The 16,671-nt window shown below is 37.8% G+C and overlaps 1 protein-coding gene across 1 annotated transcript; it reads right to left on the bottom strand.

Annotated features, from left to right (window-relative positions):
• Positions 1-4,258: 4,258 nt before the first annotated feature.
• LOC117536301 (ADP-ribosylation factor-like protein 8A) lies at positions 4,259-15,245 on the bottom strand. The gene is made up of 7 exons (XM_034201092.1): positions 14,820-15,245; positions 12,394-12,474; positions 11,615-11,688; positions 10,438-10,531; positions 9,384-9,451; positions 6,895-6,965; positions 4,259-6,592 (listed from the first exon to the last, which is right to left on the bottom strand). Exons 1-7 carry the CDS (start codon positions 14,940-14,942, stop codon positions 6,540-6,542), a joined length of 564 nt encoding a protein of 187 aa, XP_034056983.1. The 5' UTR covers positions 14,943-15,245; the 3' UTR covers positions 4,259-6,539.
• Between the last annotated feature and the right edge of the window lie 1,426 nt (positions 15,246-16,671).

The following is a 16,671-nucleotide window of genomic DNA, read 5'->3' as shown; positions in this document are numbered from 1 at the left end:
TTTAACCAGATGAAAACATTGAGACACAATCTCATTTACAATGCTGACCTGGCCAAGAAGGCAGCAACGTTACACATTCTTACACAAAGCACAGACATAAAATACAGAGAACACAACTAAGTAAACAAAAAACGAAAAGCAGTCACTACATTGTGCACAACAAATCAAACTAAAATGATTATAGTGCATTCGCCACGAATCATTTGTTGCGCCCACAACTTCAAACATCTCCCTGAAGTTAGGCCATGGCTGATGTCTTGCTGGAGGTCTGATGAGTCGCCTCCTCGATGTTATCTTCATTTTCAGTCCTGCCGCTGACTGTAAGCGTTACTCATGGACATTATGCCGTTAGACCTTTCTCCCTTAACGTCTCTGCCTAGATGTTTCCTCATACGTCTTTTACGTTGTTTTCGTCTCTCGTCTATGATCTGCACGCCATGGCCCGTCGTCTCTACGTGTTATTGTCACATCCATTTAGTTTTAAATCAGTCTTGATGTCGGGGAAGTGATGCAAAATACAAATTATTGATAATTCACCTCACATCCATTAAAACGAAAGTAACGAGCATGTATTGAAAATGTAAGAAGTAGAAAGTACAGGTATTTGTGTTCAAATGTAGGGAGTAAAAGTAAAAAGTCGTCAGAAAAATAAATACTTAAGTAAAATCTGAAAATCTACTTACAGTAACAAACTATTTCTACTTTGTTACTTCCTACCTCTGTCTGTAGCTAACAAAGCTATTTACACCCGGGTGTCTGACTTAATAATATAAGTTTTATTCATTTACTGTAACTTTATCAGTGAAATGACACACATTTGCGAACTAAATACAAGCAGTGACCCCATGGAGCCAGAGAACTTAACATTTTTTATTTAAAAAATACTATAAAAAGATGGACATTGGATGATTTATTCTTTCGGTCTTTTTCATTCTGCCGGCAGGTTTTTGTCATTTTCTTTGTTGTATTAGATGTTGACCTATAAAGCTTATTAAAGAAATACGGTTACTCTTTTTCCTCCATGTATTAATGATAATATTGTTAGAACAATAAAATAACTATAGATACATACACTGATATACATTTAATACATAGAATAATTCAAAAAGAAAGATATGGATTGTTGTTTCTCCATATTATTTAATTAGTATCATACACAAGCATGTTTCTATTAAAACACATCATATCAACTGAATCAAACAATAGTGTACAAACAGTTCAAAGTGACGGCCGTCTGCACATGTTCCTCTGCACGTACAAACCTTCACTAAAGAACAAATCTACAGGACAGGCAACGACACGAGAGAAATCCAGTCAGAAAATGTGATTCAGCTCAAATGTAGTTTAAAGTCAACACATAATTAGTTCGATTCGTTTCTTTTACTTGATAAAAACGTGTTGTTTTCTTTATTTGTTATCGGGCTGGTGAGCCTAGACTTTTACAAATAAACTCGACTCGTGCATTACATTTCTTAGAATTAAATAAATACGACTTTTTAATTCAAATCAGAAGTGCTTCTTGATGAATTTGTGAAATTGTTTGAAACTAACTTCACTATTGTTCTGCCAGATTGCTTTAAATAAAAAAATACCTTTTTGTTAAATGATTAATACATTTTAGGTCCATATTAATACAACTTGCTATAGTACTACAAGTCTTCGTAATTATAAGTGGAGAAGTATTTAAGAAGATTCTCTCAAAAGTGAATTGGTCATTTCTTCTGGATTTGTTCACATGTTGATGCAACTTCTTCAAAACAACTCCAACAGTTGATAAAGAGTTAACCGTACAGGATGCTCATTAAACATTTGAGATCCTGTACGGTGTCTGTTTGCACGTGCAGAATCACAAGACGTTAGAGTATTTGCCATAAAAAGATCACGTGAAACTTTACAATGACCTGAATCCAGTGTAAGAAAAGTAAGGTAAGCACAAGCAGTCTTTACGTGATCCTTCTCAGACACTATAAGCATGTGGAATCAAATATAAGCACATGTCGATACGTCTGTTTATTGCACCTTTTTTTTTAGTACATCTCATGTTGTGTGCTTACATGACTTTCCTGCAGTTTAACACTCAGGTTGATTCACTGGATTACGGCCTTTATTTTGATGAAATTGCACCAAAATAACCATTTATTTCATCAGGTCCCACAAATATACAATCCCTGCCCTCAGCATGCAAAACAGAAGAGCCAATCAGAAAAGAGCTGCTCGACCTGATCAACAAGTACAGGGAATATCGACAGCGGTCATCTGCAGGCGTTGCTCTGACGTCATACGACATGCTGGTAAACTCCTTAAAGTGGCTCAGTTTACCAGCAAACAACACATTTAGACTTCAGGTCTGTCCGTCAGTGAGATCCCATGCGTTTTGGGTATAAATTAACAAATTAAGGCTTTTTTGACTCCACAGACGTTTTTAGTGTTAACGGGATTTCTTAAAACCAAGTGCTCGTCCAATCAATGACCGGAACTTATTTCCAACCTTCTAATTACGGGGCTGCTTCCATTGGTCAAAGTCAATATGTTTGAACACGCATGGACAGATCGAAATACTCAGGACTGTGAGAAACAGTATTTCGATCTTTCTGTGTGTACAAACATATTTTGAGATTGACAATTAAGTTGACTTTGGTTTGTGCGACTTCCCGAAGGTAGTCGTTTTCACTTTTGGAAATCAAACAGGGTTATTTGATCCAATTGATGTGCTGTGTGCTTTTTGTTGTTTCCTGCCTACTCCTATTTCCTATAATGGTTTCAGGAAGTAAATAAATAAGAAGCTTTTCACTGTCGAGCTGAAGATGCTAACTTTTTTTGCAGCTTTAGCATCGCTGCTGCGTTTGGCTCTGCTGTAGAAACCAATCTTTCAATAAGGACTTAGTCAAAGCATTGCAGTGAGTTTGATCTGACGTTGTTCGGGGTTGAATTCGAATATTTGGGGGGTGTGGTCTCGAGGATTTGGGGGTTTAAGGATGTTTCGGTCGAGAGTTTTTAGGGGTTGTATCTTGAGTATTTGGGAGTTCAATGTATTGTTTCGGTTCGATCTAGCATATTGTTGGGAGTTCTATTTAACGTTCATGGTTCTTTTTTTCAGCGAGTCCTTGGTAGCTTGTTCTCGCTTTAATAGGAGTTGGATATTGCATTTGTTGGGAGTTTGAATCTTCTATAGCAGTCGCAATTTGTAGTTTTTAGTCATTTTCAAGGACATGTGCAGCTAAAAGAACTTGTGATGGGGTTTAAAGAGACCAAACAACTTATCAGATAAGTATTAAACAGATGTATCGATATCAAAAAGGATCTTAACAAGCAGCCTTAGCAACCTTGATAAAAACCGGCAGAGGTAGAACATTTCTAAACTAGAAATTTGGAGCGTTCTTGTCTAAATATGGACTTTGAATTTGGAGAGTACTTAGCCAACATGAAGCCACACTGACCTTGTTTGAACCGACAGTGTAAAGTGTAACCCCCACATTCACTGACAGTTAGACCACTCTTAAATGAAACAACCCTAGTACAGAACATCATACAGACAGGTAATGTGCTTCCTTTTCCCGTTTGTTCTGCAGTCTGATTGGCTGCTGTCAGGACCAGGAAGTGTCAGTACTTCACATAGATGTTACAAATGAATCAAACAGGAACATAAGTACTGCGAGAATAGCGTGGCAATGTAAGCAAAATGTTAATGAAGATCTTTGTATGAATGTAAGTGCTAACGCTTGACTTTGGATGAAAACCTTTTGATCTGGTTTTCATCGGTACTTCTCGTAAAACCTCCTTCTTATTCGATAAGTATATTTTGGACATAAAGCTGTATAAACGTACTTTTTAATACTTGCTTTTGCTAAAGTCGATGCCGTTTGAATAAAATGGATTACTTAACTGTCTAGCTAAAGGCTTGAATGCTTAAAAATGCTGCCCTTCACACCAAAGAAAAACCCACAATGCTTTGCTTCCACCATTAGCTGTGGTAGACTTAGACCAGCTGAATAAATGGATACAATTAGATTTTCTTGTGCAGCATCATTCTGGTTCACCACAGTCCAAATCCTGCCCTTAAACCACATTCCTTGCTTATTGTGTTTATCATAAACACAACAATTCAGTAACAATAGTTTATTTGAAAGCCAATGGCTGCCCAGGTCTTATTTTTTGGAATTCATAAATGTGAAAATGACCTAAGAAATATCCATTTACATAGTCTTAGAAAAAAGCTAAATCCAGGATGTCATTTTAATATAATTGCAACGTCAAGGTCGCTATTTAATTGTTTCACTTTAATTTGAACATTTTCTGCCAGTTTTACAATCAATTCCACTCCATATGACAGGTAGTACACTGAAAAGTACCAATTTGTTTTTATTGTGATGGCAATTTTTCATTTTCAACAATATAATTATAATTTAATTATGATATTTAAAGTCATTACTACACAACCTGCAAAGAAAAGCATTATAAATCATTAATGTTGGCAGCCAAAGACTTCCATGTAATGTTTTCTGTGGTTATTTAAAGGACAGGATGAGGACATGTTCTGTTAAATATTATGAAGTCAGATGAATATCGTCTGTTGAGATAATCACGATATTTCGATTTTCTCCTGGTGCCATGAGCGATGGAAATGTGACGAGGAAAATAATGGGATAAACACTTTTAAATAAATCGATTTTAAAATAAACATTTAATATGTGGGAGTTATAACGCTTAATTAATTACATCGCTCCATTTAATCCGACATGATGTGTGTACGTTGCATTTGATCACATGACACCCCAGGTCCAATCAGCAGACGTCTCAGAGCAGAAAACACTGACTTGTGAAGTCAAAAAAAAAACAATACAAAATAATAACAATATAAAACAATAAGAAATAAAAAGCTTATTACAGAGATATGAACAGAAACAAAACGACATTTCTCCTTCTCCTGTTAGAGTACCACTTCCTTAATTTCTGGACAGACCAGGTTATGTCACAATAAGAAGATTATTAACATTATTAATATCTTACAAAACCGAAATCAACAGTGCAATAAAAAGGTTTTTAATCCCTCGCTCTGCGGGAGAGCAACAGTGGCGGTGAAAGGGGCGGGACTTGGCGGCAAGGAAAGGAGGTAACATCCAAAAGGAAGGAAGGATAGAGGGAACACGGAGGAGGACAAGCAGTTTACAACAGGCGAGAGGAAGAGGGGCTTCTCAGGATTATATAAATGTGAAATAATGGAGGTGTGGATGGATGGATGGATGTGGAGGTAGAGAGGAAGGAGGAAAGGAGGCAAGGAAATCAACAGAGGAGGGAGGAAATGATGAAGGCAGATGTGTGGTTACTGTTGATAAAGGTGGGGGAGGGGATGGAGAGGAGGCTCATGGGAGAAGTGGAGGAAGATCCACACAACAGGCTCCAGCTAATAATGCTAATTTGAGTATGTAAGCAAGTGCCCTTTTTAACAGCTTATGTTTGTGAGTAAAAGTCAAAATGGCCGATGTTTATATACCAAGATGTTTCTTTAGGATCCAAACCAATTTATAAATACATGTTTTATCACGGAGGCTGTTGTGGAGATCTGTTCAGATGCACTCATACCACGTTTTAGTTTGCTAGTGTTAAACAGTCAAAGTAATTTCACCCAATTTACAAAAAAAGGTATTTTCTCTGTGGATTCTTGTTGTTGTTGTTTTTGGCTAATCTACAGACCTTACTGTCGACTGTTTTGATTTTTCAGGGAGTATATTCTAGCGGAGGAATATTCCCTATAACTAAGGTATGTGTTCTGTAATTTGGGTGAAATTACACTTATACTATTGTATAAATAAAGACGTATATATATGTTGTATTAGATTTAAAACACCTTTGCGAAGAAGCATCAGTGACTAGGGTTGAATGTCAGAAATCACAATCTTTTTTGAGAGTTTTCGCCTCCAAAAAAATAACCTGCTGGTATTTGAATGTGCTTTAGTACAGAGGACTATTGTTTGTTGAAGGAAATGAGCTTATCAAGTCATTAGTGCTTCAAATTAACTGTCAAACCACAGAGGCAGCATGTCAGGGGTTTCCCCTCTGAGACTCTGTATGAGCATTTTCCACCTTTAGGATATCAAACTTTGAAGACGGAAAGTTGTTCCATCACATGATTTGATGATGTTAAAGGATGAAGATATACAATTCTAATTAATTACGATGAGTTCTGGGAGAGCTGTGTTCAAAATCGCATTTCATTTATGGCGATAAATCCCAGAACATTGTACGGTAATTAATGATTTTAAACCCTGACATGATTAGGTTTGATTAAACCAGAAAACAGGTGATCCGGTTTCTGACACGATCTACCTGCTTCTGAGTTATATATTATATTCAATACTTTAATCAAAAAAACTAAAATGAGGTATCAGTGCATCCATAAGAGTATCGAGGGGTGAGGAGGTATAAATACAATGATGGATGGGGGGGTTAGGGGGGTTTGATCAAAGAGCAAGTGTGTGTGTGTGTGTGTGTGTGTTAGGACAGGTGGGCGTGGCCTGTTCTGTTGGGGGGCGTGTGTGTTCTCAGGAACTCCTCTTAGTCCGGGAGTGTTGGATCAACCACTGAAGAGTGATGTCTGCAGAGAGAGACAGAGGTGGCGTCAGACAGGAAGTGTGTGTGTGTGTGAGAGTGAGAGTGAGAGTGAGACTGTGTGTGTGTGTGTGTGTGTGTGTGTGTGTGTGTGTGTGTGAGAGTGAGAGTGAGACTGTGTGTGTGTGTGTGTGTGTGTGTATGTGAGAGTGAGAGTGAGACTCTGTGTGTGTGTGTGTGTGTGTGTGTGTGTGTGTGTGTGTGTGTGTGTGTGTGTGTGTGTGTGTGTGTGTGTGTGTGTGTGTGTGTGTGTGTGTGTGTGTGTGTGTGTGTGTGTGTGTGTGGTACCGATGTTGTCTTTCTCCTTGCAGGAGATGGAGTAGCAGCAGATCTCTCTGTCCTGGATGGCCGACAGGTTCCTGAATAAACACAAAAACCCAAAATCAATTCCAAAGACAGTCAGAGGATAAAACAGTCGTGCAGAAACAACAACCTGAGATCTGCGATGATGCAACAGAATGATTATCTACGGTCAAGCCCAAACAAGGTATGTCTGTTTCTTGATATCCAAAAAGCATGTGACCACAGACCAATCACATGACTCTGTTACTGCACTAAAGTACAACGTTGTGGTACTTGTGAGTATTTCCATGTCATGCCACTTTATACTTTTATAGAGGAAATGTCTTGCAGCTTTGCAGATTCAGATGATTGATAAAACAATATATATTGAACTGATAAATTAGGTATTATTAACGATTACTGTAAAATAAAGACATTTATTGAAATCTGAAACATATTGCATCACTTTATATATATATATATATATAAGGAAAACTTTTACTATTATGACTTTAATTACATTTCTATGATATATATGTACTTTTCCTATGTCAACCTTTAACTGCAGGACTTTAACTTGAGTATTTATAAACAGTGGTTTTACTACTTTTACTTAATTAAGATCTGAGAACTCAATAGGATACGGCTGTAGTAGGCCTAGGGCCTTTTAGGCGCTGTTTACACGGGAACAAAACAGTTGTATCCGCTACTTTTCTCTTTCGTATAGCCCGTTCGTTCACACAAGGTCGTAACGGAACCGCGGAAACGGACCCCTCAAACGATAAGGGGTCCCAAGGTGGGAGCTGTCTCGTGTGAAGGAACACGTTTATTGAGCCGTATCCGTGTGAACGGAAGACTTTTTTGATATCGAATTCGGTTCGTTTGCGTTCCCGTGTGAATGGGGCCTTTGTCGCTGATAAATAAATAAGTAGATCACTGTTCTTTATATACTATGGATGCTGGCAACAGTCACATAGTCCAAAGTGAAGGTGATGTTTGACCAGTAATAGTCGAGAAGGGACTTGAGACAGTTAACCGTCTTGGATGTGACAACGCTTTCTGGCAGATCATTCCACAAGTCAACCACACGCAGGCTGAACAAGTTGCGGCGGATAGCCAGTCTTGAGTACTGTTTCTTCAACTTGAGGCAGTGTCCACGAGTCCTGGTGTTATAATCCCGTTGTAGTGGAGCATCATGTTTTGTAGATGTTGTGGAGATATTTGAAAACTTCGATCATATCTCCCCTCACCCTTCTATAATACATGCTCGGGATCTTAAGACTTTGCAGTCGTTCTTGATATGGTAGGTCCTTTAGTTCTGGAACCAGCTTCGTTGCCCTTCTCCGTATTGTCTCGGTGAGCTCAGCATCCTTTTTGTACATGGAGGACCAAGCGACATTCCCATACTCGAGGAGTGGCCGTACAAGAGAGGTGTATCAACTACGTACTGCGTCAGAGTCCAAATAAGTGACCTACGGATCGTTGCTAGGATACCATTCGCTTTTGTTAGCTGCCCGATGGATATGGTCACTAAATGTCAGGGTATTATCAACATTCACACCAAGGTCCTTTTCACTTTTGTACTGCTCCCACCAATAGCCCAATGTATGTTAAGCTAAAGTAAGAAACTGAAACACTTAAAGCTAAAGATGATGTTTAACATTCATTTTGAGCAAACAGCTGTATCCGTCTCCATGACTACTTTTCTATGAAGATATATTGAACCAGAAATAATTGCGACAAGCGATATAATTGTCATTTTACACCACTGATACAAGGGTTATACATAATAGCATCAGAATGCAAAAACACCCTTTCTCCGAGCTGATCGTTCATTAAGGCGCTGTGAAAACACACCGCACCCAAATCTTATAATAGTAGTAAAAAACAATGCTGTTTATTCTGGCAAAAATATCGGATAAAATGTTGGGGTTATTCTTATGGATTAATTGTATTGTTTATTAAAAAGAAGTGCTAACATTAAGAGAGAAAAAAGCAAGAAACAAGAAAGCGTTAAGTTATTATGCTCCAAAGTTATTATGCTCCAAAGTTATTATGCTCCAAAGTTATTATGCTCCAAAGTTATTATGCTCCAAAGTTATTATGCTCCAAATATCTGGAGCAAACTCCCAGAAACCTGCAGGTCCGCTGCAACTCTGACTACTTTTAAATCCAGGCTGAAGACTTTTCTTTTTGTCGCTGCTTTTAATTGAACTATTCATATCTTAGACTGCACTGTAACTTTTATCCATGTACTTTTTCTTTTAATGTTTATTTTATTAGCTTTTCTTTTTAATGACTGATTTTAAATGTCATTTTCTTAATGTCTTTCGTTTGTTGTAAAGCACTTTGAATTGCCTTGTGTTGAAAGGTGCTATATAAATAAACTTGCCTTGCCTTTAAGGAATATTTCAATTATCGTGCGTGTAAATAAACACACAACAATATCTGTGTATCACACGTCTCCAAAGAGCTTTTTAAATGAGCAGACTCACATCCTCTCTATGAGCTCCTTCTCATCCAGAGCCCCTGGTAGGTCCCTCTTATTGCCCAGAACCAACACCTACAGAAAAAACAACACAGCAGGAATAAACATCAGTTAAATACACAGATAATACAAACATTTGAAGATGCAAAGGTGTTGAACTACAGGTAAGATATTTGATTTTTGTTCTGCATAACAAAGTATTTCAATCACGGAGGAAGGTACGAAGTGCTGAGGTCGAGAGACCGTAAAAGTCTCATCTCTGCATTTTAAACAGCAACACTTTCACTTCCCTGTTTACAACGATCTGGGACCAGAGCTTGTGTTCAGTTGTTCTAATCAGGTCCAATGTTACGTCAAATCTGGCCCAAACTTGTTTTTGTCCGGGCCAGCAAAGTCATCGAGGTTCACTCCGTCCGAAATGACGCCGAGTCATCGTAAGCAGCTCTGGAGATATCTGATCTCCGAAAAGCAAGGTGTAAACGCATCAAAGAGTCAGTGGAAATAGCACTCACTGTCTGATTTGAATACATCCATGTCCTGCTTTTTTGTTTCTTGCCATAAAAGCAGTTAAAGATTCCCTAAATAACAATAAGATTTGTTGTTGTTCTTTTCCCATTGAAGCAAAAAGGAAAAACAATCCTTTCCACACATAACAAACAAGCTGCTTTATCTTATCTCTGATCTGCCAGTTTTTATTGATAAGTAATATAATCATAAAGACAGTTGTTTATTTTGATGACAGCTCTGTACTGTATAAGCACTCTGGAACTACAGTGGCTTTAAATAAGTTCACTTTCCTCCACCGGTTTGTTTTAGTCCATTCAATCCCTCTGCTGGGTTGTTATGTTTTAAAATAATCTATTTAGTTAACTGCTAGCATGTTTAATTAAGTTGGGTTTTATTAGTTCCTGCGCAGGGAACTAATAAGAGAGAGAGTGTGTGTGTGTGTGTGTGTGTGTGTGTGTGTGTGTGTGTGTGTGTGTGTGTGTGTGTGTGTGTGTGTGTGTGTGTGTGTGTGTGTGTGTGTGTGTGTGTGTGTGTGTGTGTTTTGGGCTCCTTACAGGAATTCCCTGCAGCTGCGGTTTGTCCAGCAGGTTGTGGAGCTCGTTCTTTGAGGCTTCGATCTTCTCGGGATCTGCTGCGTCCACCATGTAGCTGAAACAGGAAGAAAATTACTTTAAAACATCTGTACGTTCATTCAAACTATTTAAGTGTCATTGTAAAGTAAGTAAAGTAAAAAAGTGTAGATTGAACTACAAAATATAAGTAGGCCTACAATAAATGTGTATTTTACGAATATGTAACGTGATGTATATAAATATTATAATAAATTATGATGAAAACCAGATGATTTTCTTTCATCGTATAGTAAGAATCCTAAGTGTTATCAGTATTGCACAGTTGAATAATTGCACAGCAAATACTCGGAACTATTATTAACTATTTCAAAATGTTCTCCAAGTAATGACTTTATTAACTTTGAGTGGTCCTTATCATATCATGCTTTGCCCTGGAAAACTAAAATTCGTGTGTTGTAGAAAAATCTCACAGCCAATCAGAATCAATTTCACTACATGCAAAACAACTTTAGTGCTCTCTGTTAAGTAACCCTGACCCAATTACCCAGCAGCCTCTCTGTCCCATCGCACCAACACAACTGGGTTAATAGTTAGACCCTCCATAAAAACGCGATTCTGCGATCGCAGAATTTACCGCATAATCAGCAAAATTGCGCAGATTTTTAAAAGGCCGCATATTTATCAAAAAGCCGCTTAATCCCCGCATTTTTCCACAGAAAGTTGAGAAAAAAAAAAAGTTAACTCGTCTTGACGTGAAGTAGTGATGATGATGATGATGATGATGATGACGCGACATCATCAGCTCGCTCGTCACAGAAGGTAAACAACACCGTAGAGTGAAAGTGTGGAGCTCACACGAGAGAGAAAACACCAAGATGAAAAAATATAATCCATCTCATTTACCGACGAACATTTCTGCTAAAGCAGTACCCCGATGAAACTATTCTGCACCCCGTGCAACTGTGTGTTGGAGCATGAGAGAACTTGTGTAACCATTAGCCAATCAGCAACCAAGGTAACCCCCCCACCTTATCACCTGAATCTCCTCCTAGAGCACCATTGAGTTCTTTGTAACCAAATCTCTCTCAGACGGGCTCCTTGTTTTCATCTAAAGTAACAGACAGAGACGGTCACCATAGTTTAGGAAACCAGGACTTACACGATGGCGCTGACTCCTCGACAGTAACGCTCCCACATGCTCCTGAACCGAGGCTGGCCGCCGATATCCCACAGCTGCAGACAGAGGGAGAGCACACAGTGAGAGGGGGCTCCTCACAATCAATACTTTGAGTTGCTTCCATTGATTGATATGTTATTGATACCTCAGATTTGAATGATGAAAATATTGTAAATAATTAGATTACTCACCATTAGGCTTGTTCTAAGACTAATACCTGTGTACGATGTGTTGTAAATGACTGTTTGGACATAATTGGTCACATGATTACAACTGAGGTAGAGTAAATATATTTTAGCTGTACTCAATAAATGTGTTGTAGCATTGTCTAAACCTGAACAAATATAACAAAAGTTAACTTGTAATGGGAGATTTGTAAAGTGTAAAATTATGATTAGTCTAAATCAAAACTACTACTTTGATTATCCATGAATCGTTGTCAAGCAGAAATGTCAGAAAATGCTGTTTAAAATTCTCAAATATCGAGATGTCCTGCATTCCTCTATTTATATCAAATTAAAGTTTATATATTTGGGGTTTTGGACGAAAAAATTAACGCCATCTTGGACTTTGAGAAACTGGGACGACATGACATTTTCACTGTTTTCTGACATCTTATAGAACAAAAGATTTATAGTTTAATTGAGAAGAAAACGTTCGATTAGTGGACAATTAAATGATTTCTTAGCTGTAGCCTTTATTATAATATATAGCACTTATAAGGGTCTACAGAAAGGGAGCAGAGGAATGGAGCTACCAACCTTGATGGTGACGTTGCCCTTTGTGATCTTCCTCATGTTGAATCCAACGGTAGGAATCATGTCTTCACTGAACTGGCCTGACTGAAACACACACACACACACTCCATTGATTTTGGTGTCATGAGATATGTGGCAGGAATGTCAGAACAGAATGCCAAAGATACTGGGTTCCTGGCGAGGGAGGGGGTAAGATGGCAGCTGGGTTTCAGTCCAGATGGAATACCATTACTCACCCCCCCCTCGTTTCCTGTCATCTCTCAAAAAAGGAATACACATGGCTTATATCATGTATAAGTTTGGACCTTAGCTCTCTAGCTCTAAAAAGTATGTTTTAACTGAAAGACATTGCTCTTAGTGCACGAGGGTCAACATTTATAAAAAGATAGATTTAAGAGAAGTCGAAATGTCACAAATACAAATAGTTAAACTAAAACACAGTAGAGATGAACAGCGGTTATATATATGTTTAGGCTCTAATGCAGACATGCTTATACACGCAAAGGTGGTTATAATGACACCTATACAGACATGCAGAAGGCCCAAATATTGATTTAAATATCAGCTTTATGTACATAGTATCCAATGTTTATATGCTTCTGTTTTGGCAGTAGATAATTACAGAGCATTCTAATGTATTCTGCTCAATTAATCGTGTTTTAATCGCAATAACGATTATGGCTTGCAACATTTAGAAAACAACGTAATCGAAATAAAACGATTATTTTTTTATTATTACTTTTTTTTTTTCAAATACATTTTTTCAGTTGAATTATACTTAAAGTCCAACTGTTAAAAACATACTGTTCACATTTTTTCCTCCAATAAATTGATGTTTTCAAAGTAAATGGATAATCGTTTTTAATAATAACGATATCAATTATTGACCCAAATAATCGAGATTATGATTTTTGCCATAATCGAGCAGCCCTGATGTATAGCATATGTTATATTGTGTATTCTTTAGATAGTCAATGTAACTATATCTCATGTCTAGTGCCTGTGAACATGCTGCTGTAACAAACAAAAAACTATGTTGAATGAATAAAGTATAGTAAGGCTCTAGTTTGCACTCCAAACTGCAATTCAGATTTTCAATAGAAAGAAATGTGGGTTTAAAATATTGGGATTTGATCTACATTAAAACAGTTCCTTACGAATTATGAAATGCAGTGTTTTTCCTGTTCCATTCACTCAGACATGTTGGCCTGTTTCAAGAGCTACAGCACCTCATGTTACCCTACACATCAATAATGCATTTCAGATTCTAAAAAAGCAGTGGATGGTACATACCAAAACTTCCACTAATATAAATAAGGTAAATGGGAAAATCTATGTTAGTGGGTCACCCAAAGATGTGTGGTGTGTGCATGGTCAGCAGGGGAGGCGGATGTCTGAGTCTAAAGAGAGGGAAGGTCACTCCGACAGCAGGAGGCTGATCGATCCTCCATCACCAGACCTATAAAACCCTTCCTCCGGCCTTCCCACCAGCACCACTGATGGGGGGGTTAATGTCCCAAAAAACGGCCTTTCATTCTGGTACGAACATCCCAATGTATGGAGGTTAACAACATCCACGTGAAAGCAGATACATAGAAACTGTATTTGTCAGAAATTAGGAAATGATTTTGTCCTAGCAGCAGTGTTGTCAAACATCACACAAGTTCAAATATACAATAACATTAGCAGCAGTATATACAATTCACAATAAAAAAGGACATATATCACTAAGGTATCTGCTGTATATGACACCAACATATTAAATACTCTACAATATACAGTCTCACTCGCTACAGGAATATATAGAAATATATAGACACATATTGGCTTTGGATTATATATACATTACAATTGTGCAAAGTAGCAGATGTGCACATTTACTAGCTAATATTAATATTACTACTGGATGATACTTCTTAGGTAGTCCATTCCGACAAGACTGTATGTTATTATGTAAATTGTATTTATTTAACACTACCCTCTACCACACAGTATTCTACAATGTTACACTTATTTTATCTTATAAATACTGCTTTTCCCTGAATGTGTTCTTATGTAAATGTTTTATTTTAAATACTATGTGCATGCCTTATTTATCTAATAGTGTGTTATTTGTATTTGTCGTCATCTATACTGCTGTAACTATATAAATGTCCCCTCTGGGACGAATACAGGAATTCAGATGTTTCTGATTAAACAGCACATCACAGCCGACATAAGGGTGAAGTGTTTGACCGTAAAAGCATGTTTTCTCAGTGAAAAACACAGCAAGCTAATAACAATGTGACATCTAAATCATCTTAACTCATTCAGCGGCTTACAGTAGTACAGCCACAGCTAGCTGACCTCACCACTGCAAGATAACAATGGATGCAGCCAGATGCTAACTGACAGCTGGCGCTAGCATAAAAACCACCCTCCACACTCACCGCTATCACATTGACGAAGGTCGTTTTCCCGGAGTACTGCAGCCCTACTAGGGTCAGCTCCATCTCCTCTTTCCAGAATAGCGCCTTGAACCAGTCCAGCAGTTTGTTGATTAGCGCGATCATCTTTGTAATCGTCTGATGCTAATGCTAGCTGCTGTTGCTAAGGCTAGGTTGCTATGCTAGGCTGCTATGCTAACGCCCCAACTGTCTTTTTTCTTGGGGACGCTGACAGTTGCTGTGACAACCACCGACGGTTACAGCAGAACGGAGGACACCGACAGGCTCTGTGTGAACCGGGTATGATGTTTAAAGAGTCGGTGTTTTTAGGCTCTAATGTCCGCTGTGTGTTTTCGGCTTTCTGTGATGTTTACTAGCTACGCCTTGTCCTACCAGCCGCGTCAAGTCAGATGTTAAACGTAATATCACATCCGGTACACCCTTTCACAATAACATAAGTACCCTGTCAGTCAAAAAAGGTTAAAACCAGAGGTGAAGGAAGTACTCAGATTTGTTGTGGTCTTAATTAAAGTACAAGTACTAGAGTGTAGGAATACTCTGTTACAAGTAAAATTGCTGCATTCATAGGTTAATCAAGTAAAAGTAGAAAAGTATTCTCATAAAAATATAGTGAAAGTAGCGACAGTAAAAGTAGTCGTTGTGCAGATTGGTCCATTTCAGAATAATATGATGTGTTTTATAATGATTGATCATGAAAGTGTTCTCAAAGCTGGTAAAGGTGCAGCTAGCTTTAATGACTTTGTATACTGCAGGGTAGCTTGTGGATTTACTCCAGGTGGAACTAAAGTCTGATTTAACACTTGATTATATTTCACATCATTCTTCCACATCTGTAAAGTAACTAAAGGTATTGAATAAATGTAGTGGAGTAGAAGTACACCATTTACCTCTGAATTGACTCCACTTCGAGCAATACAATTACTATCAAAGCACTTATATACTAACAAAGCACGAAAGCCAGTTGAGTAGCACTTGAAATGTTTGGCTCTATGAAACCTGATGTACTTATATGATTCTGTTTTCTTCTAGTTTGTATCCTCTTGGTCGAATGCACTTATTGTAAGTCGGATAAAAGCGTCAGCTAAATGTAATGTAATGTAATTGTAGTGGAGTAGAAGTACAAAGTAGCATAAATGGAAATACTCAAGTCAAGTACTAGTGTCTCTAAATTGTAATTAAGTACAGTACTTGAGTAAATGTACTTAGTTACTTTACACCTCTGGTTAAAACAAACATGTTTATATAAAAAATGAATCTGCTGTGAATTTGAACACAAACAGCGTTTATCATCTTACATTTTCTTATTAGTTATTTGTATTTTATTTGAAGAACTCCTGCACATCCCTGTCAGTGTTAATGTTTCTTGATTTTTGCTGTAGCCTTTTTGCTTTAATTAATTAATTAATTTGTTGTTCTATTCACTATGTAGATTGTTCTTATACACCATGGCACATTCCATCTACGGAAACCTACTTAATAATAAACCTGATGCACCCGATTCTGTTGATACAGCATAGATGTATTATTAGAACATGCTTCATGCTGCAGGTTGAGTGTGCTTCCTGTTTGGGTGGGGTTGAGAGAGGAAGAAGAGGAGAGTAGGAAAAGAGGAGACGGATAGAGGTAGATGCTCTGGTGAGTGAAACACTGCTCTCTGCTGTAGAGACAGGGTACTTACAATCATTTACCTCTGAGTTGTAGTGGAGTAGAAGTACAAAGTAGCACAAAATGTATACTCAATTGAAGTACAAGTACCTCAAAATTGTACTTAAGTACAGTGCTTGAGTGACTCTACTTAGTTACTTTACACCACTGTACTTGTGTTTTTATAATC

This window comes from Gymnodraco acuticeps, unplaced genomic scaffold (assembly GCF_902827175.1).
Source record: "Gymnodraco acuticeps unplaced genomic scaffold, fGymAcu1.1, whole genome shotgun sequence".
In the NCBI taxonomy this organism is placed as follows: Eukaryota; Metazoa; Chordata; class Actinopteri; order Perciformes; family Bathydraconidae; genus Gymnodraco; species Gymnodraco acuticeps.
Note: the sequence above shows the minus strand (reverse complement) of the source record. Positions and strands in the feature narration are given on the sequence as shown.